Raw genomic sequence first — 26455 nt, forward strand, 5'->3', positions numbered from 1 at the left:
AAAAAAAAAAAAAAAAAAAAAAAGATAGTGCCATTGAAAACCACTTAAAACCAGACTTATCAAATACCCCAGCATCCAAACAAAAAGGCATGGGTTTCAATCCTAAGGAGTGTCATTTTCTTTTTTTTTGTTTTTTGTTTTTTGTTGAGATGGAGTCTCGCTCTGTCGCCCAGGCTGGAGTGCAGTGGCCGGATCTCAGCTCACTGCAAGCTCCGCCTCCCGGGTTCACGCCATTCTCCTGCCTCAGCCTCCCGAGTAGCTGGGACTACAGGCGCCCGCCACCTCGCCCGGCTAGTTTTTTGTGTGTGTCTGTTTTAGTAGAGACGGGGTTTCACCGTGTTAGCCAGGATGGTCTCGATCTCCTGACCTCGTGATCCGCCCGTCTCGGCCTCCCAAAGTGCTGGGATTACAGGCTTGAGCCACCGCGCCCGGCCAGGAGTGTCATTTTCATATCTCTCTTTCTTTTTGGACACTACCCCTTTATGGGACCTCAGTTAAGTTATAGAGCTCCTTAATGTAACAGAGATAACACTCTATAGTTAAAAATAATAATAATAATAAAAAGACTAGCCTCAAAAGTGAGGTCCTATCTCTTGTATAAGTCCTAAGTCCTATAATATAACTAGATACTGGTTCCCATATCTTTAATAGTCTGTGAAAACAAAGTACCAAAAATCAGAGTACAGATATGTTTCACATGTTTAACTTTGTGCCACTGGCTGCTTTCTTGGTACTATAAAATTATATCATAGCCACTATCAATTAAAGTTGGAGAATAATTTGTGATTTAGTAATTTAATATTTACCTTCACAAGAAAATAACTTACACCCTAAATATTCTGGTGAAAAGAACTTATATTACTCTTCACTTCTGAGAATTTCAATGCCAGAAGAAATAGTGCTACACATGCTGGAGGGCAGAAATAAACAATGTTCACTATTTTCTATATCAAGAACCTTAAGTGGAAGCATATGAAATTTTAGTAGGCTCAACTACTTAATCTCCACCTTTCTTCCCTTCTCTCTAGTTTTTTGTTCATACACTAATTTCTACTGGTTGGTTGAAAAAGGCTGCAACAAGCCAAATAAATTGGTAAACAACTGTTCAGTGTGTCATTTGTAAAAATGTGGACTTTTCCTGTGCAGCTCTTACTGCTATGGAATAACCCTAGAAAATCTGTGACTCATGGCCATGTAGGAGTCTAACTTTATTCTGGAACTCCCTGAAGGTCAGAATCACTGTTTCATGGGTCTCAGAGTTGAGTTTGAGTCTATTCCTACCGCAGAGGGTTTACTCAACAGTGAAGAAGTGCTGAAAAGGCCTAGACTTAGTTTCTCTCTACAAACCCCAAGATTAAGAGTTTGACCAGTAACATCCAAACATTGCTAATAGGAGCAGCCAGCCCAGCTCGAAGAAAACTACAAGCCAGTGATTAATATTCCTGTATCTATGGAATTTGCATAGAAATGTATAATTCACCACATTTAGGTCCGACTTTGGTCATTTAATATAAAGAGTAAATGAAAAGAAACAAAAGAAATTTTAAAAATACGATGCTCTTGAGGAAGAATAATAATAGTAATGAATTTTACTTGATGGGCTAAAACAGTTCAAGTTATATAGAAAAGATTATCTTCCTATATATGACTGTATTTTAAAATGGTAAAAACCTCTAAGAAACCACAGTAACATCTCAGTTTGATAACATGTAATACAGAGTAACTGCATTCCTTAGCTAAGTTACCTATAGTTCAGTTCTCAAATAAAAACATTTGCTATTCCAAACAAATAACTTCAAGATAGACTTTATTTTAGACCTTTGTGAAGCAAACATTTTTCTGAGTTTGTCTCATCAACAAATTATAGGCCTCATATTTTGTTTTATTCTGATATGATTTTTTTTCATCCTCCAAATCCAATCAAATTTCTGGCAGATAAACCTATTCAAATGCTATATGAACTAGAGGTCAGTGGAATGCCTTAAGTCCCAAGTGCCTACAAGAATGTGTAGAGTCTGGTTCTGGAATTAAACCCAGTCAATAATCATCTCACAACCGGGAAAGTCTCCAGCATTATAACCTTCAAATTGGTAAATACCTAAAAATATCCTCTGTATTCAAGTGTGCTACCCTAGGGAGTTTTCATTAAATCCAAATTGCTCTCAGAGACTAGAAGAACCTAGGTTCCAGGCTCATAGTAAGGGATGGCAAAGAACTCAGAAGTGGATTCTTATTCACACCTTTCCAAACTAGGTCTAGGGATCATGGGAAAGTCATTTAATATATTAAAACTATTTTTTCACCTGCAATATGGATATCAATAATATCTAGCATACTGATCTCTCGATGACTTTAATTATCTAATAAAGAATTGAAAGTGTTTTGTGACCATTAATAAACTATATAAATGTTAACTGCTGCAATAAGATTCACGAAAACAGAGAGGACCTGAACTAAACAGATACTTCCCCAGGATTGATTCCCCACTAATCCATTCTATGGGAAAACTCTGGGCAAATCTCGGTGATACTTACCTATTTGTATACTGAAATGTATAAATCAAGCGTCCACCAGAAAGTACAATACCATCATCTCAGTCTATTTTATTTGTATGAATACAATCATATAGGAAAACCCAATGAAAACCACTACTGTAGTCCTATTTTCCCTTTCTTAAAATTCTTACTGTTGCGAAAGCTAGGCTAGGGGAAGTAGAGAAGGAATTCAACATAACATGAAGTGTTTCCTGTTACAAAGTTATGAATAACTTCAGCTGCTAAGCTTTGTTTTATGCTGTATAAAGAGTTACTGATCTCACCTTTGGTCTCTAGAGTCACTGGATCAGAATACTCTCCAGCCACAGCCTTGTTACAAGCTCGCACTCTGAAATTCATATACTTTGAATCAAATTTTAAGCCTGAAAAAATGAAAACATGGTTTTCAGACATGAACAGTAAACGACTCTATTCCCGAAAGTATGAGTATGAACCTTCAGACATTAAGTACAGTGTCTCTGTATTCAGGAACAGTATGAATTTGTTAAAAGAGTGATATGTGGCCGGGTACAGTGGCTCACGCCTGTAATTGCAGCACTTTGGGAGGCCAACTCCCGAACCTGAGGTCAGGAGTTTGAGACCAGCCTGACCAACATGGAGAAACCCCATCTCTACTAAAAATATAAAATTAGCCGGCATGGCTACTCGAGAGGCTGAGGCAAGAGAATCACTTGAACCTGGGAGGCAGAGGTTGCGTTGAGCCAAGATTGTGCAATTGCACTCTAGCCTGGACAACAAGAATGAAACTCTATCTCAAAAAAAAAAAGAGTGATATGCTCAAAATAAGAGGAATCATGATTTAATTATTATTTTATTCAAAGAAACACATACAGTTTATCAACTTTTATTTTAACTCAGTGATTAAAAAGTACCCTTTCAGGCCTCATTAAAAGTAGTATTTCACTCAAAGAGAGATGGTATAATTTACAATAACATATTCAATTTAAAGTGAACATCCTAAATAATTTTTATATTTAGGAAACATTGTTTTTTATGTGAAAATGAATTTAAAGAGGAAGTAAAGCAGAGATTAATAACAAACATTTTGAAGTACAGTTTAGATTAAAATCGCAGTTTAGAAATTACTAGCTATGGGACCATCAACAACTTGACTGAGCCTTAGTTTCCTAGTTGTAGAACAGAAATGATAAAGCCAACTTCACAGTTGTTGTAAGATAAATGAGATGTAACATGCTGATTAAATGAGATGTACTATATGTAATACACTTGAGCCCATCTTCTGACAAATGGTAACGGCTCAATAATGGTGCTCCTAATATTACTACTCATGCATAACAAGCATCTGACAACTTAGGCAATATTTTGCCATTTCAAATATCCAAAGTCCACTATATATTGAGACATCCTTATAACGGCTTTCAAAAGGTCAACACGAATTTCTAATATTATACCAAGTCACAGGTCTTCTTTAATTATTAACATGAAGGTAATCTTAAAACAGTAAAAGCTACAGTATTTACATTATCAGTGAAATGGTTACTGAGAACATCTAAAAAACCAACAGCTTTTTAAGAGTCAGAAAACCAAGGTAAAAATTAAATGTTATTCTGCAATAATGTTTTCAGAATATCCCTTCATACTTATGTTACATATATTCTGTTTTACTATGCTACAAATGTCCAAAAATAATAAAAACAAAGGTTTCCAGCCTGGCGAACATGGTGAAACCCTGTCTCTACCAAAAAATACAAAAATTAGCTAAGTGTGGTGGCGCATGCCTGTACTCCCAGCTTCTCAGGAGGCTGAGGTGGGAGAATCACTTGAATCCAGGAGGCAGAGGTTGCAGTGAGCCAAGGTCCTGCCACTGCACTCCAGCCTGGGCGATAATAGAACAAGACCCTGTCTCAAAAAAGAAAAAAAAGGGTTTCCTTGATATTTCAAGAGAAAATCACTTCCATAATGAATATCTAAAAAGTCAGTGTGACTAAAGAAACTTAAAAACTTTATCCTTTAAAGTAACTCAAAATATTTTTCAAGAATACATTTATATTCTGAGAATGAGATTCCTGAAATGCAGACATGTTACCTGATAGTGTATATTCAGTACCCTTAATATTATCAATTATCTCCCAGCATCGCTCATCCTTTACACGTGGAAGTCCATCAAAATTAGTCTTCCTATGTTCCAGTATAAAATGGTCAATCTTATTATCTTCTTCTAGCATTCTCCAAGCTACTGTTACAGAGTTATCTGCCACCAAACACTCTACTGGATCTATCTCTGGAGCTTTGGGGACTGCAAAGAAGAAAAAAAAAAGACTCATTCATTCCTCATTTATTACAGCACTAATCAAATATTGATATATTTATATCATTCAAACTGCTTTTCATTCTGCTTTTGAACTGCTCAAAAGTAGATCATATTAAGCAAAAAGATACCCCATAAATGTAAAATAACTATTTTCAAAGAACACACACTAAAGATAAGGAATCAAGAAAGACTTGCTACTTCTGAACACATTATATTTTTAATCTGACATTTCAAATAGCTGTAGCATATAAATTAAATCAACATTAACAAATAGAATAAATTGCTTTGAATATAATGATTAAAATAATTCAAGAGTATATTTTCACTCTTGAATGTATTTTAAAATCTTGTTTCCCAACCCTGCAAAATACTTAAGGATTTTTAAATGTTTTTCCCAAGAGTTCTGCAGTTCATTAAAATAAACTGTAGTAAATGAGCCACATTTAACATGTGTGAACATTAATTTCTTTTCCATGAAAGACATATTTCATAGCTTTTTAACATTAACACATGATCCACTGACATAACAACTGTAGAACATGATCCTCCAGTGATATGGACTTGTCTGAACTAGGTGAAACTATGCAATCTAGCAGGTATCAGATTTAAACATTTTATTGTTAAAGAAAGGAATTCAAAAGATTTATTCCTGGTATGCAAGGCTAGTTAAACATTTGAAATCAATTAACGTATTCTATTCCATCATTGCAGAAAAATTATATAATGATATCAATAAAAAAAGAAAAATACCATTTATAAAGTAAAAAATAAAACTCTTTGTGGATGACATGACTGTCTATGTAGAAAATCCAAAGAACAGGCCAGGCGTGGTGGCTCATGCCTGTAATCCCAGCACTTTGGGAGGCCAAGGCAGGCAGATCACGAGGTCAGGAGTTCAAGATCAGCCTGACCAACATAGTGAAACTCCGTCTCTACTAAAAATACAAAAATTAGCCAGGCGTGGTGGCATGCACCAGTAATCCCAGCTACTCATGAAGCTGAGGCAGGAGAATTGCTTGAACCCAGGAGGCAGAGGTTGCAGTGAGCCAAGATCACACCACTGTATTCCAGCCCGGCCAACAGAGCAAGACTCCATCTCAAAACAACAACAACAACAACAACAACAACAACAAAACCAAAGAATAAAATTCCTGGAACTAACAAGTGATCATAGAAGGGTTGCAGGACACAAGAGATGAATAGGTGGAGCAGAAGCGAATGTGAGGGCAGTGAAATTATTCTATATGGTAACGTAATGGTAAATATAAGACACTATAAATTTATCAGAATCCACAGAACTGTTTAACACAAAGAGTAAATGCTAATATAAAATATGAACTTTAACTAATAATGTATCACTGTTGATTCATCAATTATATCAAATGTATCACACTAATGCAGAATAGTAATAATGGGAAATTGTATATGAAGGAGGTAGTCGGTTTATGGTAACTTTCTGTACTATCATGCTCAATTCTCCACTAATATAACCCTGTTCTAAAAAACAAAGTAAAGCTGGCCCTCTGTGTCCACGGATTCAATCAGCCTTGGATCAAAAAATATTTGGAAAAGATAAAAATAACAATACAACAATAAAAAAGTTTAAAACTACAATATAACAACTACTGACATAGTGGTTACATTGTATTAGGTATTATAAGTAGTCTAGAGATGACTTAAAGTATATGGGAGGATGAACATATATGTGGTTATATGCAAATACCCATTTTTTACAAGGGACTTGAGCATCTGTGGATTTTGGTAATTCAACGAAGGTGCTAGAACCAGTCCCCCACACATACTGAGAGATGACTTTTGCTAATATTTTTTTAAACCACAACAATAACAAAAGAATTACATATAAAAGTTAAGATGCAAAGTAACATGAGAGCTAACAAATCCAGTAAAATAACACCAAGATGAAAAAAATTTGACTTGGAAAGGATGATCCATTTCCACTAACTAGAATTTTCCCAAAGTTAAACTCTGCATGTGTAATTGTACAATAAATACTTAGAATTGGATATAATTTATTAGTAAGACAACTGACAACTAAAAAAGCATTTATTATTTGTCATTACCATCAGTTTCCTTCATCTGTCTTGTAGGATTTCTGTCCTTATGATACGTAACATCTGTTACTCTTTATTACTGAAACATAAGAATTGTAGACTATTCACTGCCAAGAGAAGAGACTCTCTCTTGTTAGGCATTAATGAATTTAATATGCTCTGCTATGCCTACATGTAAGGAAATGTAAAGGCCTATGGCCTGTAGCAATGTGAAAATTTTGCTGAGTCATAAATCTGCAACTGAAAGTCCTGAGAGGCTGGTACAAAAAAAAGTCACTTAATTAGTGAGTAGGACTAGTTAGCACCCTACTATCTACATCTCAATTCAGCTGCCATTCTAGTAAGACTGCATTGGCAGGCAGATTCTTCTTTCTTGTGAATAATGGTCCCCAAAAGAAAGTCAAGTAACAAAATGAAAACTGAGGTTAAAAAGAAAAAAAAAAAAAAAAACTAAGAAAGTGGTGACACGTGGGAAGGACAAAGAATATTTAGATAATTTAAGAGTGGTATGTCAAATTCAGGTTGACTTGGAGCTAACATGTGAGAAGTTCACTCTAGATTGTATATAGAAGTAAGAAAACAATTCATCAAGTACAGCATACACATTCAGGGGAGGATGAAAGATAGTGTACTTATAACATAAAAATATTACTTAGGTGATGCAGAACTCTTTGAAAGGAAAGCAATCCACATATTTGTCTACATATTTCCATAAAGCAACAGTGACTAACTAGCAATAGTGTAGAAATTAGTTGAAGAATTTACTAAATGTTTTATCTGCATCTGAATGTAAAAGGATGAGTGGCATCAGCATTGCCAGACTTATTTCTTTTCTTAGCTCTAGAAAGGAGAAAGGATATAAAGTCAAAATTTCAATGCATAAAAAATGGCTAACAGTAGATAATGACTTTGTAATTATCATTGACCATCATTACTTCCACTGTTAAGACTCAGGTATGTCCATAACTAATATTACTACATATAATGTACTATAGGATAGATTATAGTGGTATTTATGGAATTAAGAGATAAAGTTCTTCATTTTATAAGTTAATTTGATTCCATCTTATAGAAAATTTTATGCTATAGAATATTAAAATTAGAGATTTAAATGCATCCTTCATGAATTTTAAAACCTATTATATTTTTCTGCTGCGCACAGTGACTCATGCCTGTAATCCCTGTACTTTAGGAGGCTGAGGCAGGAGGATCACTTGAGCCCAGGAGTTCGAGACCAGCCTGGGCAACAAAGTGAGACCCCATCTCTACAAAAAAATCAGAAAAATTTAGTTGGGTATGGTCGTGCATGTCTGTGGTTCCAGCTACTCAGGAGGCTGAGGCAGGAGGGTTGCTTAAGCCCAGGAGGTTGAGGCTGCAGTGGTTGTGCCACTGTACTCCAGCCTGGGCGACACAGCAAGACCTTGTCTAAAAAAAAAAAAAAAAAAAAAAATCCTATTGCAGTTTTCCTTCTGGACAAAACTCCTCCACAAAAAGGATTCTTGGTTTTTTTTTTATTTATATCTCATTTTGCCAAAAGGGGAAATCTTAACTGTTCATGCAATCTACTTGACGTACAATAAGCACGCTCTTGGTCTGTTAAGCCATCATTGAAAGCCCAAAAGAAGGGAAGTAAGGGTGAGAAGACTGCGTTTTAAGTCATTTTTTTAATCAAAGTAGTAGTAATATCTATGTGTATTTTCACTTTGTCAAAATTTAGAAGTGATGGGAAACCTAGATACAGAAAATGAAGATATATACACTGGATTTTAGGGGGAAAAGCTCTACTTACAACAGAAAACATTATGGGAAAAAATGTTATCATTGGTATCAGTTATTCACATGAGAAAACTGAGAAGGGGGAGAAAACAACAGTTAAAGCCTCAACTGCTATAAGTCTACATGTAAATTCTCCAAGTGTGAGTAAAAAAGTGAACTTGAGATAAATACAAAGTGAAAAATACAATTTCAAAGGCAACAATCAAACAAAGTTTTCTTCATAAGTTAAATAGAAAACAAAAAAAGAATAATGGTAGTAACAATAGCCATCATTTATTGAGTGCTTTCCACCTTAATCCTTACCATTACAATACCATAAACTTTATATTATCATTATCTTTATTAGGGGCTCAAAGATGTCAAAGTAACTTGCCCAAGATTGCACTGCTAGACAATTAAAGAAGAAACAGGATTTAAATATAAGCAGTTTGACTTAGAGACAATAGCCTTTACTATTCTTAAAGAAAGGCACTCTAAGCTAAGGCCATATATATTAGTATATAAAAAAATATAAAATCGAAGAGCAGTAACACGCAGAAAGATATCCGAATAATAATGAAAAGAGAAAAACATATATGACAGTTAAACTATCTGACCAGGTGGAAACAAGTGATCTATAAAACTAACACAAAGGGATGAATGATAGGACCCTTACTGACCTGGAAACCTAAAGAAACCTAAAGGCAGAATCTCTGAAAAGTTCTGAATTTGCCTTACTGATAATTTGATAACCTGGAAAGTAGAGTCTGTGTTTGGTAAACTAACTTTTTTGGACCTAAGTATGACCAATAAGAAGAACACAGATATAAACGTGGAAATGATGGCTGGGTACAGTGGTTCACACCTATAATCCAGCACTTTGGGAGACCACGGCTAGAGGATGGCTTGAGGCCAGGAGTTTGAGACCAGCCTGAGCAACACAGTGAGACCTCTATTACTACAAAAAGAAAAAAAAATTAAAACTTAGCTGGGTGTGGTGGCATGCACCTGTAGTCCTAGCAACTCAGGAGGCTAATGCAGAAAGACTGCTTGAGCCAGGAGTTGGAGGCTACAGTGAACTATGATGATGCCAATGCACTTCAGCCTGGGTGACAGAGAAATACCCTGTCTCAAACAATAAAAAACTGTAAATGTTGGGAACTTTAGAAATAAGCAACAATGTCGCCTTAAAGAATTCATGACAGCCAGAGCAGGAGATTGGGTAAAATCTGAAAAAAAAACTTCAAAAATTTCAAATAGAAAAAGAAGAGGACTCATATACTACCATAGACTGTTATAACTACCATATAACTACCATACTCTGGAGGGATTCTACCACAGCAAAAAAAAAAAAAAAAAAAAAAAAAAAACAAAAAAAAAATCCAGCATAAAACAATTTTATTGTGTTGCATGGCTGAGCTTTTATAAATAAGACGTGCTTCTCACCTTGAATGTATGTAAAAATAACCCTAAGTTACCTCAAGTCCAACACTAAGACTCTTGAATCAGAATCTGCAGTTGATTTGCATGCACTTTAAAGTTTGAGAAGCACTGGACAAGATCTTCTGATGAATGGATTCCCTTTACAACACTGGCTTCAAGCTATTGTCAAGCTTCTTACTGAATTATTTTAGTGATGGGAAAAGTTACTATTTCCTAAAATTGCTCTTGTCATAATCAGTTGTGGCTATTAGAAAAGCCTTTCTGATATTACTAAGCTGAGTTTTCTCCATAAAACTCCATTTGGAAATGAAAGGGAAATAAACTATTTCAAATGCTTGAGATTTAATCCCTTGGCCACATTTTTATTTAAATATTAATTGAAATTGTACTTACTTAAGGAGTACAGCAGAATGTCTGAGAGTCCAACTCAAAGGAGACCCAGTCACAGGAGTGTCCCCACACATTTGTGAGTTTTACCTCCAGGAGCTTACCAGGTTCCCACCATGAATAACTAACGGAAAAAAATCCCCTTATGCTTCCACAGCAGGGGGAGGAGAAAAGGAAGTATTTTGAAATACATCAGAGCTTCTGTTCCCTTAAGAGAAACTATTTAATCATAGTCTAATCTGTTGAGGTTTTATCAGAGCCTAAGTGACCTGGGGAAAGGGAAATATCCAACTCCAATCAGCTACTCCATGTGGGCAAAGGGAAATACCCAAATCAACCCCAGGCCACTCCAACCATCCTGTTCCACTGAAAAATCCAGGAGTGAGGAATGGGGAAAACTGAGAAGTCCCTTGTGAAGTTCACAATCCAGAGGCACAGGCTCACCAAAAGACTGAGACCTAATTATAGTGCTACAGAATGCTTCCCCTCCCACACACCTTACTACCACATTAATAAAGGCCTGTTTACATCAGCTTCTTTAACCCAGTACATGTCGGGTTATCAAGAAAAAATTATAAGACTCACATATGGCAGAGATGCTGGAATTATCAGATCAATAATTAAAGACAGTTGTAATATTCTCAGGGCTCTCATGGAGAGAGCAGACAGCATAAAATGGAGAAAGGAGACAGCATAAAAGAACAGATGGGCAATATAAGTGGAGAGTTAGAAATTGTAAGAAACAAACACAAAGAAAAAAACACTGTACCATAAATTAAGAATAATTTAATGGACTTAATAGCTGACTGGAAAGAATCTTTTGAGTTTGAGGATCTCTCAGTAGAAACCTGCAAGATGAAACAGCAAAGACAAAAAAGATTGGAAGAAACCCCACAGAATATAATATCCAAAATTTACTGTGGAAGTACAAAAGGAGTAAATATGTATAATGGAAATTACAGAAGGAGAAGACAGAAAGGAACAGAAGATATATTTGAAACAATAATGACTGAGAAATTCCCAAATTAATGTCAGACACCAAACTACAGATCTAGGATGCTCAGGGAACATCAACGAAAATAAATGCTCCCTGCCATACACAAACAAAAACCATATCTAGGCATATATTCAGACCACAGAAAATCAAAGACAAGGAAAACACTTGAAAGACGCCAGGTGGGGGCGGAGGAGGGGATCTTACCTATAGAGAAGTAATTCTGTATACCTTGAAATTATCCTTCCGTAGTGAAGGAGAAATAAAAACTCTCTCAGATAAATAAAAATTGAGGAAATCTGTTGCCAATAGACTTGCTATGTAAGAAATATTTTTAAAAAGCCCTTTAAAGAGAAAGAAACAAACAGCACTGGAGAAGGATAAGTGAAGGTAAAATAAAACTTATTTTTCTTGTTCTTGACTGATCTAACCAGTAACAATTCAAAACAATAAGAGTAACTATTTATTTGAATGTGTGTGGTATATATATGTGCTTATATACACTGTTGCGTAAGTGAAATAAATGACAGCAATGATACAAGTGATGGGAGAGAGGCAGAAAATCACTAAGTACATAGTTGAACTCAACAACTCTATCAATCAACTGCATATAATTGATATCTACAGACTACTTCATCCAACAATGGCAGAATACACATTCTTCTCAAGCTCCTATGGAACATTTGCCAAGATAAAGACTACATTCTGGGCCATAAAACACACATTAACAAACTCAAAAGCATACAACTCATGCAATGATTAAACTAGAAATCACTTAACAGAAAAAGTATAGCTGGAAAGTCCCAAAATACTTTGAGATTAAACAATCCACTTCTAGCCAGGCGCGGTGGCTCATGCCTATAATCTCTGCACTTTGGGGTGGGGGCAGATCACCTGAGATGAGGAGTTCAAGACCAGCCTAGCAAACATGGCAAAAACCCACCTCTACTAAAAATACAAACATTAATTAGCAGGGCGTGCTATAGTCCCAGCTACTCCGGAGACTGAGGCAGAACTGTCTGAACCTGGCAGGCAGAGGTTGTAGTGAGCCGAGATCATGCCACTGCACTAGCCTGGGCAACAGAGCAAGACTCTGTCTCCAAAAAAAAAAAAACCAACCAAACAAACAAACAAACAAAACAAAATAAATAAATAAATAAATAAACCACACTTGTAAACAACACATACTCAAATAATAAATCTCAAGAGAAATTTTTAAATATTTTGAACCAAATGAAAATGAAAACACATGCATGTGTGAAGGTGTATGAGAAATCTCTATACCTTTCATTCAACTTTACTGTAAACTTAAAACTGCTCTAAAACTAAAGTTTATTTTTAAAAAGCTGCAAATATAAGAAAACGTGTATTTTACAATCTTGCAATAGTGAAAGTCTTTCTAAGTAAGACCTTTATAAAATCTAAGAGTTACAAAAAAAAGTGTGATGTAGTTGACTGCACTAAAATTAAAAATTTTGCTAGGAAAAAAAATCACCATAAATTCAACAGGCAAATGATCAAAGTGAGCAAGGATATACACCACATAGGACAAAGGTTGACTTCCTTAATGTATTAAAAGGTCCTATCCCACATTTCATTAATAAAAAGACTAACAATCCCATGAAAATTTGACAAAATTCATAAATAGTGAGCTCATTTTTAAAGTGGCTTATGAAAATATGACAAAGGCACAAACTCATTCATACTTAAAGAAATGAAAATTAAAGCAATCACAATATATTTGTCACCTATTAGAATAGGAAAAAAAAACCTGACAGTAGTGTTTGCAGCAGTATAACAACACATGCATTCAAATATCTTCCAGTACATATAAACTGTGAAATCTCTTTGACAACTTAAAATCTACTTAAATTTAAAATAAACATGCACTTTCACTTCCAGGAATTTGTCCTCAAGAGATAGTGTCACCTCTCTGCAAATATATACAAGTATTTGATCATTTCAGCATTGTTTCTAATAAAAAGACTATAAACCTAAATACTCATCCAGAACTAATTACATTCCTACTATCTAGTCATGAAAAAAAAAATAAAGTAGATGTACAGTGATCTGGAATGAACTCCGACATACTGTTAAGTGGTAAAGCAAAATTATATAACAATGTATATGTATGCTTCCTTTCTTTGAGTTCTTGCTGTACTATGTGCTTCCACCTTTTTAAAGGAGGTGAATTATATGTTAGCTTTAATCACATGAAATCACCAAAAGTTACCAATTACATGATTCTGTCTATATGATAATACTTTTACAAAGGCACAGACTGTTTCTAGAAAGATAAGCACATGCCAGTTAACAGTGGTAGCTCCTAGGGAAGAAAACTGGCAGTCTGAGATGAGAGGGCTACTTTATACTCTTTCATACTACTTCAACTGTTTATCACATGCATATATTCCTTTTTCCAACAAAAATACTAAAGTAACTTTAATATGTAAACAGATAAGCAGGAAAGGACAACTTTCCTCTCTAGGTTGCTGAAATTTTTCTTTGCTCTCCACTCAGATGGAAATTATATTAAGAATGTTCTACATCTGATAGCTATATGAAGAAGGGTGAAATTCTGAGAAGTTTTAGGGTCATACTGGTGGTAAGTAGAGACATATGGTTAATGTGACTTCTAAACATATTTCCTATTTTCCTTTCTTAAGAAAGCTCACATTTGGAGATCTATTCCCTAGTCTGAAATGTAAGTCCCTATCTCCCACAAGTGAACATAAGAGTGTTCTACTTAAAAGTAAAACCTCAGTTAACTGGTAACCTGTGCCACCTCAAATTTTCAAAACTAAAATAAAATCCAGCTTCTTACCAATAAAATTCTACATGTCAGAATGAAAAAACAAACCATTTTAAATTATATGGTAATCAAAAAAAACTTTTTAAAATGTTTATCCCTGCTTTAATATCAGTTTCACTGTCAAGTAGAGCCCTGTGAATGAAAATACAGAAATTCTGAAAGGCCAGTGTTTAGGTAAATAGCCAATGACAAGTACACTTTCTTCCTCTACAACTACAGTTCCTTCTCTCATCTTTTCCTTTTATGGACTCCTCTAGAACTTCTAATCTGTATCACACAAATTAGCATTTCACTTGGGCTACCCTTCCTAGGTTCCATTATAGTGTTAGAACTACTAACTTGTTTTTCCAATCATATTTCAAAATCCCTGACCATATATTCAAGGAAAAAAAGAATGGTTCCATATAATCAACATTCTCTATTCAAAAATAGCTAGCCTCCAAAAAAAAAGTACTTGTAAGGAAAACGTCACTTTCAAGAATTCCTTGATGCCTCAAATCACCATATCTAAATAGTTTTAGTTATCAGCAACATGATGCAAAAAAAAAAAAAAAAAAAAACCTAACCAAAAGGTTGTAAGTCATATTCCTGACTTGTCCCCAGCAAACTCATGTTGAAGTTTGATCACCAATATGGCAGTGTTGGAAGGTGGTGCCTTTAAGAGGTGATTAGGTCATTACAATGGATTAATGTCTTTCTCAAAAGACTGGGTTAGTTCTTGTAAAAATGGATTAGTTTCCGTGAAAGAAGGTTCTTATAAAATGAGATTGCCTCTCTTGTTTTGCCTTTTTCATATGTGTCTGGTTCCCCTTCTGTGCTCCATCATGTTTTGACGTACCATGAGGCTATCACCAGAAGCTGCCAGACACTGCTGCCCAGTCTTGAACTTCTCAACCTAGAGAACCTCTTTTCTTTATAAATTATCCAGTCTCAGGCCTTCTGCTATGGCAACACAAAACAGACTAAGATTGGTTCTTAATTGGCTCTTTTATATAAGTGAATACTTTGGGACTCAATCACAAATAGTTTTGGCTACTGCAATATCCTCATATTAATACTTTAATAAAACAATGTTAACATATTACTGAAGATAAAGTTCCATCTGAGCCACAACCACAACAATAATAATAATGATAACACCTAACATTCACTGAATTTTAACTATGTGCAGGTACTACTATAAATATTTTAGAGGTATCAATTTATTTAATCCTTATAAACACCCTAGAAGAATATCATCACATTTTAAAGATGTTAAAAATGAAACAAGTTAAGTAAATTGTTCAAGATGACATGGCAAGTAAGCAACAGGATTCAAACCTAAGAAGTCTGGCCTTGAGACCCACTGCTAACCATCACACCATACTGCTTCCCTCTGCCAAGCTAACAATAAGAGATCCCTTGATAGGATTCTTAAAACGCAATTTTTACTACCAATAAAATCTCTAAAAATAAAAAAACTACCAAATTTAATTATTCCTTAGCTGAATGAAAAAAAAAAATCACACTATACTTCCTTAATATTTACATACCAATGTTCATTGCAAAAAAATCTTGTAGAAAAAAAAAGTTTTTATACAAAACTTTACATGTAGTACATGTATTTACCTGGCAAAAACTTCAAAGTTTGCAGCATCTGTCTTTCCTGTGAGAAATCCACCATTAAATGAGTCATGTTGTCACTGACCTTTGGTTTCAAAGAAAGGCGAAAGGCTGAAGCCATTGTGACTCTATGGTAAACACAAACATACTTTTTAAAATAAAGGAATAGGAAGTATCAAATCATTACTGCAGTATGACAAGGTGAATGTCAGCCACCAATAACACGTGCTAATACTGTGACGTCAGAACCCTCCATGTTAGCCATGTAGAAATAGCTATGCTGATATGTCCAACTTTGAAATAGAGCCACAAAATGGAGAATAGCTCAGGAGAAATGAGTTGTTAAAAAATATACATTCATGCACAGTGTAACATTTCAGTCAACAACAGACCACATATATGAAGGACTGCATATACACAGGTGGTCCCACATGATTGTAATGGCATATTTTTACTGTACCTCTATGTTTAGATCCTGTCAACCTGAAAGGAAAAGTTCAAGGCAAACTTAAGATAAGTAGAGAGTTTCATTGGGGCTAAGTTTGAGGATTGCAACCCTGAGCAGAGATTCAAGTTGCTCTGCATATACACTCCAATTAGCAGCAGTTACAGGTAGATTTTTAAAGGGAAAGAAGAGGTAGTTCCTAAATTGTTTACCAAGAATTTATGTTAAAATGACACAAGCTATTAATTGTGTATCCATCGTCATTTCTGTCATAAATTCCAGGAACATGAAGATAATGAGTGAAGCAACTAGTCAGCTACAAAATGTCTTTTTTTTTTTTTTTTTTTTTACAAAATGTCTTTTAAAGACATTTAAGACAACTGGTCAGCAACTTTCCTCCCAATTTTTATTAAATTGCATATATACAAATAACATAACAAGTATCCAATAAAAATAATGTTTACCAGATTCAACACTCATCTGAACCTCTGTACACTCAATCTTACTGACTTCCTGATGCCAGCCTTACTCCTTTTCATATGCCAGATAATGAACTTAAATTCATTTATATTCATTTGAATCACACCTTGATTCAAACATTCTCCCTAGTAACAAGAGCTACTCCATGTACCCCCAAATAAGAGTAGAGGTAGATTGACCTAATATTGTAGAGTTTGGTAGTTGCTAAAGATAGGCCATGGATAAGAAAGCAGAGAAGTGAAATCATTATCAATGAATACCATACTAGGTGTCACTCTGATCTATCAACATCAGTTACAGGGAAGCCTACTATAAGAAACAGCCCTGTGAAAAACTATATGCCATGGAAATAATAGGAATTCAATAAACATTTACTAGATGAATGTGGAGGGAAAAAAAAAAAGAATAAAGCCACTTTATCCAAAGTACAGAGTCTGTAGTCCATTAAAACCTGAGATTAAAAGAAATCCTCTAATCCTATTAATTTGTAATTTTATCTCAAATTTCAATTTTTCATATTCCAATAAATTTCCACAAGTATCACAAAGTAAGCCCCTTACTATCTTTGGTTCAAGAATGATCAGAAGTACTACAGGTGAACACTGTCCTCCTAGTACACAATTTGGAAGGGGAAGGAAACAGAGCTGGTGGGACAAGGGGAATACTAGGCCTAGTTGATTGGATCTGCCAAATCAATTGGATCTGCCAAATCTACACAAGAAGCTAATGAAATGAAAGATGTCAAACTTGCTATCTTCACTTATTTTAGGATGAAAAATGTCAAACTGTTTCTGTATTTATTTTACTTCATTTAAAAACTAGTAATAATTTAATAGTAACTGAGTAAACAACAGTTGTTGTGTTTATCAAGAAGAAAGTGCTATACTGAAATAAAATTTACAGCAAAGGGAATTCACACTGACTGAAGGCTTACTATATGCCAAGCACAATTCTGATTATTTCATGCATATTATGCTCAGCTGTTTGTCTCTCAAATAATACAATTTCAATAAAAAGGAACAAATACTAAGTCCTATATATGTTATTCTTTACAGCCTCAAGTATCTTTTGATTCAAGGACATCTGAAAGAGCTACAGTCAGATATGTACTTAATAAATGCTCACTGAATCAGTGAATAGGTTAGAACCTACTTGGTTCATTCAAAACCTGACTAAATATTAAAATGTTTACTGAGAAATGTTGAGAAAAATAATCTGAAAGTATTTTAGAGAATTTAAAACCTTAAACCTGTCAGATTTGATTCAATCACCATGACATCAAAGAAAAAGAATATGCCCCATAAATGCATTAGAAAGGCTTATCAAAGCTTTAAAAAAAAAAAAAAACAAGAACAACTCTTATTTTCTAGACAATGAAAACTTAAGCTTCCATGAATCAATTTAGATGGGCAAAAATGCTACAATCTTTCAGAAGATTGAACTTTAATTTTTAACTGCATGTATTTAGACATGTGCCTCAAAGCCCAAACTAAACATCTAAAATTCATTAGATAATTCTCTATACTACAGGATCCATGAGGCTAGGTATGTTTTAATTCCCCTTGATTTTCTTAGTTCATTTCTACTAGCACAAGGTAAATTCAAGGATCCTTCGCTCCTGATTTTTGCAAAGAGAAAATAACTACAAAATATAGTTTTAATTTCCTCAAACTACCTAATTAACTTGGCTCTTTTATAACTCCTCTCTTTCAAGAACCAGTAACTCCTGCAATATACGTCAACTAATCATATTCCAATATTATTAAGTCCCCAGAAGTACACGCCAGTGATTCTATAAAGTTGTAGAGATGTGTTATCTTATTTCTATCCTGGTTTTCTCTCTTAATCCTGCTGTTCCTCTGCGTAACTTCTACCATAGCAAATGATAAATAATGAGTTTTCACAGATATTTTCATTTTTTATATTTGATTCCTTGCTCAGATATGTTACACATTCTCCCTTGAAGTCCATCTATACCTTTATAACTGGGCATAGTGGCATGTGCCTGCAGTCCCAGCTGCTCAGGTGGCAGAGGAGGGAGGGCCCCTTAAGCCAGGGAGGTCCAGGCTGCAGTAAGCTGTGATTGTGACACTGCACTCCAGCCTGGGTGATGGAGCAAGACTCTGTCCCCTGCCCCCCAAAAAAAGAAAAATCCTTTCTTTGCTTGGTGAAAATAGCTAAAGTAGTCATTTTATTATGACTATATGTTTAAATTATTTTTGTATTTTAAATGGTAATAATGGAATTCTAAAAGCTCACTTTTGAGGAGTACCAAAAACTACATCGGAGAAACCTGAACATCATAAAGGTAAGTATCAAAATTTTAAAAATTAGGTTGAAGGGCCGGGCACAGTGGCTCACACCTATAATCCCAGCACTTTGGGAGGCAGAAGTGGGCAGATCACTTGAGGTCAGGGGTTCGAGACAGTCTGGCCAACATGGTGAAACCCTGTCTCTACAAACACACACACACACACACACACACACACACACACACACACACAAATTAGCCGGGTGTGGTGGCAGGTACATGTAATCCCAGCTACTTGGGAGGCTGAGGCAAGAGAATCGCTTGAACCCGGGAGGCAGAGGCTGCAGTGAGCCAATACTGCACCACTGCACTCTAGCCTGGGCAACAGAGCAAGACTCAAAAAAAAAAAAAATTAAGTTGAGACTCAGAAATGTTCCTCAGGCAGGAAATAAAAATGTTGTAGGGGACCACAAAAATGCTATAGGATTTGAACACGCAAACACACACACACACAGACAAACACACACACACAGGAGTTTGCCTGAACCCTAATTCCTGAGATCACCTGGATACTAATGAAATCAAGTCAAGAGGCTGGCTTAGAAGAGGCAAAAAACCCAAGCTTCAGTAAAGAACACAGCCACTGAAATTGGTCATAAAATTAAATCCTGATAAACAAATCTGGGCAAAGAGAAAGAGTTCAAGGATACAGACAAAATTCTGTGATGCCAAGAGCCATACAGAATCTTGAAAAATGAGAGATTTTGCAAGGTCATGATTAGGAAGTAATTTCTAATTCAGAAAATTAGGGACTAAAACGGGATGTAGTGGGATAGGTAGCTAAACAGTAAGTATAATATACCCAGGGAGGAAGATGGATGACTCATAGCAATTTCCAGACACAATCCAAATCTACCTTACCCACAAAACTGACCTATCTACCATCCATTCCTTACACTGCTAATATTTTTTACCTTCAAACTTTCACAATCATCTTTCTAGATTCAGGATTTATAAGAATGATCCATATCTTTAGCTACTGCCTGATGTAAAATATACAAAAAATACAAAAATTAATATAGGACCGGGCACAATGGCTCACGCCTGTAATCCCAGCACTTTGGGAGGCCAAGTCGAGTAGATCGCTTGAGCTTAGGTGTTTCAGACCAGCCTGGGCAAAATAGCAAGACCCTGTCTCTACAAAAAATACAAAAATTAGCCGGATGTGGTGGCACATGCCTGTAGTCCCACCTACTCAAGAGGCTGAGGCGGAGGATCACTTGAGCCCAGGAGGCAGAGGTTGCAGTGAGCCAAGATCGCACCACTGCACTCCAGCCTGGGTGCTAGAGTGAGACTCTGCCTCAAAAACAAAAAAAGAGAAACACAGAAGTAAAATTTTCAGCCAAGATTAACAATAGAGGCACTATTTTTTCACATAATCTATAACAAAAATTTTTGTCAATTATCTGAAGAATAATTTAACCTAGGATTTGGAGTGGTACTTTGAAGAGCTGTGCCTTTCAGAAAATTTCATGATCCTCAAATGAAAAAACTTGTTATAATCTCACTACAGACAACACTCAGTGACTAGACAGGCAGATCCAAACTGTTCCTTCTGTGTTAATGCGATCCAAATGTTGCTAGCAACTCCTTTAGCACTCTATGTTCATTACAAGTACTAAATTTCTTTTGTTAAGCCTGGCTTTACCAATAAGAAAGACCTTTTAAGCCAAAACCTTTAATAATTATCTTTAATTTTCTCTTCTCGTAGAATATTAACCAGATAGTGGTGGCATTAGAAATAGAAAGAGATGGCACCAGGAACAGGATGAAATGAGAATACAAAGGTGTTAAACAGGAGGGCAGTGAAACAGGAGAGCTTTAGTTGTTGAGGACTACTTAAAATGAGTGAGTTCACAGAAAATAAGACCCACTTACATTTAAATTTAACAAAAAACACATTCCAGGAGTATATATTTTTAAGTTATTCAAAATAGTTCCCTCTTCATTAGTACAGCTAATTAAGAACTGTTCTAAAACTAAAACTAACTATATTACTATACCAGAAATGAAATTCTTCTGAAGCACATAATTATCCACAACTATGCTTTTAAAAAATCTTATTCATATAATGGTTATTCGAAGAAAATATACAGAGGACATTTTATTTTGTACTTGGTCATTGGGTATTTTACCTTAACTAACACAATTTTAATTTAAAAACTATTTCCGAATTTCATTTCTGACTTCAATAATGATTCTTAAGTAAAAATGTGTTTTATACCATACCTATCCTTGATCTGTCTGGCAGCCTTGGAGCCAATCAGGGAGAAGAGAAAGAAGGCAAGTTAGTGCTTTTCATGCAAGTTTCAATGGCAGTGACATGCAAGAAAAGTTAGGATATAAACCCTGCAATAGATTAGTTCATATTCACCAAAACACAAACTATAGAAAATTTATGTGTATATCACATAAGCTTTCATGTGATGTTATAGTAGAATTACAGTAGAAAATCCAGACCCCACAAAAATCAACTTTTAGGAGGAAAATTTAACACTTCAAACAAATTCCAGGTGACTATAAATGTTTTTTTCTTACCTTAATATTATCAAAACACACCTCCACTTTCATTCAGTCTGATACTCATCAACTAGAGCAACCAACCTCCTTCATGGGACAACTTCCTTCATGGTTTTCTTGTACATGTCAAATTTACTCTCTACTTTTTCTTCGGAGATCTCTTTCACTACTTCATAATCGTTGTTCCAAGTTTTCTCTATATGCCTCTATAGGGCAAGGAATTCTGAGAGCTTGCCTGCTAACAAATACAACTAGGCTGCAATTCTACAAATCTTTACTCCAAAGAAAGTTGTAATGGCAGAAATCCAGACACAAAGAGACCAGAGAAATACTTCCAGCAATGGGGTCTTTCTCCATGATGATTTCATAGATGCTACCAACTTAAACCTATATATGATATCTCTTTTGTCTTTTTTTTTTTAATGAAAGCACAAGTTTAGAAAGGGAACTCAGCTATTTACTTGGGGTTGCATGGTCATACAAAATGATAAAAAAACAAGTAAAAACTGTTGTCCTTTTTACATTTACATACAATATATCCAACAAAAGTTTTTTTCCCCACAGTAACCAGTATAGTTAACAATGTATCAGACAGAGACAAGGCTGTTTTGCTCAACACTGTATCCCCAGTGCCAAGCAAAAATGCTTAGGACATAGTAATACTTAATAATTATTAAATTTATTTGAATGTTAATTAGATATACGTAGCAATGCTTCTGTGGTCTCTCCAGTTCTAACGTTGTTCCTATTCATTATTGGTCATTTTTATACCCACCCTAAAACATTCTGGTCTAAGTATCCTTTCTACTCAAAAACACAGAACTCAGATCTTTTCTTTTCGAGACAGAGTCTTCCTCTGTCGCCCAGGCTGGAGTACAGTGGCGTGATCTCAGCTCACTGCAAACTCCACCTCCCGGGTTCACGCCATTCTCCTGCCTCAGCCTCCTGAGTAGCTATAGGGACCTGCCACCACGCCTGGCAATTTTTTTTGTATTTTTATTAGAGACGGGGTTTCACCATGTTAGCCAGGATGGTCTTGATCTCCTGACCTCGTGATCTGCCCGCCTCAGCCTCCCAAAGTGCTGGGATTACAGGCGTGAGCCACCGCGCCCAGGCAACACAGAACTGAGATTTAAGAGATCAGCATGTTATACAGTTTCAGCACTACTATTAATCAGTTGAGACCTTGTATATTAATCATTCTATTTCTTTTCTAATGAATTTTGCTCTTTAATGTTTCCGAAAATCACTTCCAAGGCCCACATACTACAGCAAACAAATTCTGTGGGATCTGTATGTATCTTAAGTCATGAAACTACTGTAGTACCAGAGATAGAAAATGTTTAAAAAGTTAATTATATTGATTTTTTAAATTACTGTCATTAAAGCTGGAATTACAAAACAAAGATTTTAATGAAAGTGTTAAAGGAAGGAAAGAGAGGACTCTTCTTTGTACCTGATATGAAACAAGTACTACTAGGATTACTCTTTGCATCTCCATTCCCTTATTTCTCCTAGGAAAATGATATGACTTATCTGATAATGGGTTTTAAAGGAGAGACTAGAAAAGAGTAGCTCAGGACCTTCTGCTTTTTCTGGCAGCTTGCTTGCCCACAGAGAACATATATTCTGTTCTTTCCCTCTGTGCCATAACTTTCACTGAAAGTGGCTTCCCCTGCCCATCACCTGAGTCAGGCCCTGCTGATCATGCCTGGGTGAATTTGTCTGTCTAATTCTAGGTATTTAGTATCAGGAAACTTGCCCAATAACAAAAGCCATCTTTTCCAACATCCTTTTATTATTATTTGGCCTCTTATCAGTTTTGTTTTATCTTATTTCCTAATTGGTTTCAAACTCAGAGAAATATTACAAATCACCCTCGCATAACCCAATGATATGAAGACCATTACCATTTTTTAAACTGACCATGATGATTCAATTTTGTGTCAAGTGTTACTAAATTTAATAAGGTGAAAATTTTTAGTGTGTGTGTGCACATATGCATGCATGCAAAGCTCTTATGGTATCACTTCATGTACCATGCTGTTTGTGAAAAACCAGGAAAGGAATAAACGAAAAGCCAGATAATGTAGGAAAAACTGTTGTCCATGCATTTACATTGAATATACCCAGCTGGTAAAACTGAAAATCCCATGGCTCCACTTTCATTTAGGTTCAAACTGTACTGCATATATATTGTATAAATGCAAGAGAGGTTTAAGAAGTTATTCTGAGCAATGATTAGAAGGCAGAGTTTCAAATTCTGAAGATATTTCTTTGAAAGGGCCCAATTTCAAGAAATGTCTTAAATTAGAAAATATTTTTTTTTTCTAGAATTCTTCTCTCTAAACAGAAAGGTATCCAAAAGACACACAACACTATACAGCTTCTAAGTTTCTATTCCTCTATTTCAAGAATGGTGACTTTTGTCAATTACAAAATTGGCAGAAAGGATTTCAATAGAAGATCTAAAGAGTGATGTTGAGTAAAGTAATATAACTAAGCTTCTTGGAAGCTTTTCAATAATATACAGTACCATAACCTGAAAATAAATCTAAACATTCATTGCAGCTTCTTCATAACTCACTACCTGGAATTACAGAGGCTCAAATAAATGTGTTGGTAACAGAGCAGTGGTAAATCTTGGAATCAGCTGGTTCTAATTAAACAGATGTTTGACAAAATTCAGCATTACAATTCTACTTAAGGAAGTTTGGTCTCAGGTGACACCTTTCTATGGCTGATAAAAGGAATGGAATTGTAAGATTTAGTTTAAAAACAATGAAGAGATAGAGGGAATGAGGGAAGAGAGACAGAGAGGGAGAAAGGAAGGCACCATCTCTGATATGAATGCAGAGAAACTGTAATATGAGTAGAAGTAGAAGTAATCACAAACCAATCTTCGTAACTGCCAATTAAATTTAAAGAAGTCAAACCAGGTATTTTCCCAGTCACATAGAAAATAGTTAACAGATCTTTTCCCAATCTCTTTTGTTCTTAATCTGTTATGGGTGAATATAGAAACTATTTTCTTCTGTGGATTTATCAAGCACTTTGAAGATAAAGTATCTTATTGTTTCTATCTTTCTTCTTTAATATCATCATTTCTCTTTTATAGAAAGGGAGAGGGAAAAGAGATAGCCTCAAAACATTATTTTCCTTTAGGCAAAAATATGTCTTTGGAAAAAAAAAACAGATTGCACACCAGTTAATTCCATACATTAGAATTTTTGTATTTGGCAGACATATATTTATTTGTTCATAAAAGGAACTATTTTTCAAAAAACGATCATTTGAAAGAATCTGTCACAAAAGCCACAGTGAATAACTTGAAATACACTTTGAAATATAGTATGCATGCAACTGTTTCATGATTAGACATATCTGTACAGGAGATTGCATTTCTGTAAGACACAAACACCAAGAAATGAAATTAAGGTGAAAACTACAATTTGACCTATGCTTAACAAATATTTAGATCTGTTTCTTTATATTGCCCTCAAAACTGAAACATTTCTGCTTTTGTTGAAGGTCCTCTCCTCGCTCCTAACATTCTTAACTTCAGCCTACAGATGGAGCTTCTGGCAGTATTTCTGCTTACTTGAAAGTACTGAGTGAGCTTCTACCCACTCTTCTTCTTGTTCACTCTTGCCAGTGGTCAGAGCCTAACACTCACTGGACAATATTCTGCAGGCGAATCATTCATTATGAGTGAGATGTGGGAAATACACTAAACCCATTCTCCCTCTTCAGCTGTGGTCAAATGCAGAAGACACTGTTCTCCTTTCACCTAACTGTACTTTTTATTCCATTATAGGGACCCCATGGGTAGGAAACTATTTTCTCCCTTCTAGTCTGACAACTGGAGTACATGTGGCATGATTGTGATGGCAAGTTAGTTACACTGACTCAGAAATTGTCAGCTCTTTCTATAGAGAGAATTCAAGGTCTAAAGTCAGGGTGGGAATAGAAATACTAATTTTGGTAAAGTTCCAAAAGGATCCAAGCGGTGTTCTGCAGGCCAGCTATTAGCAGAGAACCCACATTTGGTGGGATGTTGCCAATTTGCTAAGTCCAGGAATAAAGCTAATGATCTGGATCCCATTTGCTGGTGATCTTTCTGCATAAATTTACTAACAACCAAACTTCTAGCAGTTAAAAAAAAAAAGTGAAGGTATGTTCTAAAATCTTTTTGCATTTGTGCTATTTGTATTTGTTTACTTTCAGAAAGTATAAAACGCTGGTAAATAGCATAGTTTCACATTCAGTTCTCATGCTGAGATACTGCAATGTGATAATTTAAATATCAGAACTTAAAATACTTTTTTAAGATAATGAACTATGAAAAGACACACTACCTCGATTTTAGCCTATGCTATCTTTTTGTCCTCATGGGCCATTCACATTAATCTCATTTAAGCACTTTAATATGGGATATTCACAAACAGTATACCTTAAATGAATTTCTTTTTCTAGACATCTAACAATATACTGCTAGACTAATAATCTCCAAAGTCATCTCTCCCTATACTCAGCAACTAGGTATCTGAGGTAGGCCTGTAGTCCATGTAGCTGGCTAGGAAAGTGAACTTAGTTTTTTACTTGAAATCAAATTATTATCTGGACATATGAAGAAAATAATTGCAAGCAGCTCTCAGTTAAGCATTTTTCCTAAATGATAAGCCCAGATTTCTGGCTAGGAAACACTGACAGATACAGTAATGTGCCACATAACTACATTTCAGTCAATAATGGACTGCATATACAATGGTGGTCCCTTAAAATTATAATGTTGTATTTTTACTAT

General features: G+C 35.3%; 1 protein-coding gene across 8 annotated transcripts in view; it reads right to left on the minus strand.

Moving 5' to 3' along the window:
* The window catches only part of FSD1L (fibronectin type III and SPRY domain containing 1 like), a 92187-nt gene that overhangs the window by 29738 nt on the left and 35994 nt on the right, over positions 1–26455 (minus strand). For all 8 annotated transcript variants that reach the window (XM_017876719.1, XM_017876715.1, XM_017876713.1 and 5 more), the window contains 4 exons: positions 21358–21380; positions 15899–16020; positions 4603–4812; positions 2819–2917 (listed from right to left, as the gene is read on the minus strand). In XM_017876719.1, coding sequence (XP_017732208.1) covers positions 2819–2917; positions 4603–4812; positions 15899–16020; positions 21358–21380 — 454 coding nt within the window. The remainder of the gene's footprint in view (positions 1–2818; positions 2918–4602; positions 4813–15898; positions 16021–21357; positions 21381–26455) is intronic.

This window comes from Rhinopithecus bieti, unplaced genomic scaffold (genome assembly GCF_001698545.2).
Source record: "Rhinopithecus bieti isolate Rb0 unplaced genomic scaffold, ASM169854v2 scaffold_9663, whole genome shotgun sequence".
Classification (NCBI taxonomy): Eukaryota; Metazoa; Chordata; class Mammalia; order Primates; family Cercopithecidae; genus Rhinopithecus; species Rhinopithecus bieti.